Source organism: Myotis brandtii, unplaced genomic scaffold (genome assembly GCF_000412655.1).
Source record: "Myotis brandtii unplaced genomic scaffold, ASM41265v1 scaffold621, whole genome shotgun sequence".
NCBI lineage: Eukaryota > Metazoa > Chordata > Mammalia > Chiroptera > Vespertilionidae > Myotis > Myotis brandtii.
This window is the reverse complement of record NW_005370372.1, coordinates 4,022,936-4,025,278: the sequence shown is the minus strand read 5'-3', so window position 1 is coordinate 4,025,278 and position 2,343 is coordinate 4,022,936. Positions and strand designations below refer to the sequence as shown.

The following is a 2,343-nucleotide window of genomic DNA, read 5'->3' as shown; positions in this document are numbered from 1 at the left end:
TGGTCTCCGTGCTCCGTGCCCTGTGGTGGTGGCTTCCGGAACCGCACCCGCGGCAGTGGCCCGAACAGCCCTGTGGACTTTTCCACCTGTGGCCTGCAGCCCTGTGCAGGTGAGGGCCCTGGGGACTCACCTCTCCATTGCACCCATGCCCTCAGTTCTCATCCCCACCTGACCCAGGGCCCTGTCAACCCCTCCCTGTCACCCCAGGGACCCCTCTCCCTGAGCTCCTGTGCAGCCCTGTGACCTCCCCGGCTGTACCGGGAGCTAGTACCTCTCCCAGGTTGGGAGCCCAGGGGAGAGTTGAGTGAGTCTGGGCTGGGCTGTCAATTTCTGTGTCCTCAGGCCCAATGCCTGGTGTATGTCCCAGCGACAAGCAGTGGCTGGACTGTGCCCAGGGCCCTGCCTCCTGTGCAGAGCTCAATGCCCCTGGAAGGACTAACCAGAGCTGCCTGCCTGGCTGTTACTGCCCCCACCCCGGGATGCTCCTGCTGGTGAGCGTCCTCCCTGCCTGACCTCCTTGGGGACTGGGAAGACAGGCGGGGCCTGGGCAGAGTCAGAGCCAAGGGTATGGGGCTAGAGACAGGGAGACCCTGAGGGGTTCTTCAGAACAGCTGACTGAGGAGAGAGCGCTGAACTCAGGGGTGGTGGCCCAGCTCTGCCAGCAACCAGCAGGTGGCTTGGGCCAGTCACGTTCATGCCTCCCTGGGCCTCTGTTTTTCCATTTGTGAAATGGTCATAGGCCTAGAAGGTCTTTAGGATTTATGTCTGATTGAATGCTCTGTTCTCTTGTGTTATTTATCGAACACCTACTGGGTGTACTGGTTAATAGTAGTGGAGTCTCTGCAGCTGCAGCTGCAACGTAGGGATCCGGTGGCGTTTCCGGGCAGGCACTGCGCCCCCGGCAGCCTTTGTGGGTGCTGCATGCTAGGGCCCCCATATGGAGGCTGAATTCTGTAGCCTGCGGCCATGTCAAGGTAAGTGCTGGGACTGAGGTCCAGGAACCCTCCAGAGAGGAGATGAGAACACTTCCAGTCAAATCCCCCCGCTCCCTGTGCACCCCAAGAGAGGTCCAAGGGCCCTCCCTAAGAGATGCCACAAAGATGTCCCCAGGGAGCCCTGAGAGGGGACCTCCCTTGAGGCCAGCCTTGCTTCAGGCCAAATCCCAGAGCCTCCAGAGAAGGTGTGAGGTCCCCTAGGGATGGATGAGGGAAGGGAGGGGGTGATCTAGAGTGTCTGGGATCCAGAGGAGAAAGTGCCCAGTTGTGTAGGTGGGAGGAGAAGGTGGGCTGGGTGTCAGAGGGCAGGGCCCACAGTGACCAGGGGCAACTCCAGGTCCCAGTGGGGAGTGGGGCCCTTGGTCTCCGTGCTCCGTGCCCTGTGGTGGTGGCTTCCGGAACCGCACCCGCGGCAGTGGCCCGAACAGCCCTGTGGACTTTTCCACCTGTGGCCTGCAGCCCTGTGCAGGTGAGGGCCCTGGGGACTCACCTCTCCATTGCACCCATGCCCTCAGTTCTCATCCCCACCTGACCCAGGGCCCTGTCAACCCCTCCCTGTCACCCTAGGGACCCCTCTCCCTGAGCTCCTGTGCAGCCCTGTGACCTCCCCGGCTGTACCGGGAGCTAGTACCTCTCCCAGGTTGGGAGCCCAGGGGAGAGTTGAGTGAGTCTGGGCTGGGCTGTCAATTTCTGTGTCCTCAGGCCCAATGCCTGGTGTATGTCCCAGCGACAAGCAGTGGCTGGACTGTGCCCAGGGCCCTGCCTCCTGTGCAGAGCTCAATGCCCCTGGAAGGACTAACCAGAGCTGCCTGCCTGGCTGTTACTGCCCCCACCCCGGGATGCTCCTGCTGGTGAGCGTCCTCCCTGCCTGACCTCCTTGGGGACTGGGAAGACAGGCGGGGCCTGGGCAGAGACAGAGCCAAGGGTATGGGGCTAGAGACAGGGAGACCCTGAGGGGGTCTTCAGTACAGCTGACTGAGGAGAGAGCGCTGAACTCAGGGGTGGTGGCCCAGCTCTGCCAGCAACCAGCAGGTGGCTTGGGCCAGTCACGTTCATGCCTCCCTGGGCCTCTGTTTTTCCATTTGCGAAATGGTCATAGAAGGTCTTTAGGATTCATGTGTGATTGAATGCTCTGTTTCTTGTGTTATTTATCGAACACCTACTGGGTGGACCGGTTAATAGTAAGGATTTTTTTCAATAGATGGAGTTACACATATGTTGATATATATGCGATTTGATATGTATGCTATTTTTTTGTGTTGATAACAAGCTTCAAAACTTCATATGTCAAATTTTCTGAAGATGTTAACATCATAGATATTTTTATGCTTAAAAATGTCAAATTTCA

At 58.6% G+C, this 2,343-nt stretch overlaps 1 protein-coding gene across 1 annotated transcript in view; it reads left to right on the top strand.

Annotated features, from left to right (window-relative positions):
* The window catches only part of SSPO (SCO-spondin), a 21,703-nt gene extending 19,781 nt beyond the window's left edge, over positions 1-1,922 (top strand). The window contains 4 exon segments of the mRNA XM_014528179.1: positions 343-491; positions 833-974; positions 1,333-1,464; positions 1,698-1,922. Coding sequence (XP_014383665.1) covers positions 343-491; positions 833-974; positions 1,333-1,464; positions 1,698-1,867 — 593 coding nt within the window. The 3' untranslated portion in view covers positions 1,868-1,922.
* Positions 1,923-2,343: the final 421 nt, after the last annotated feature.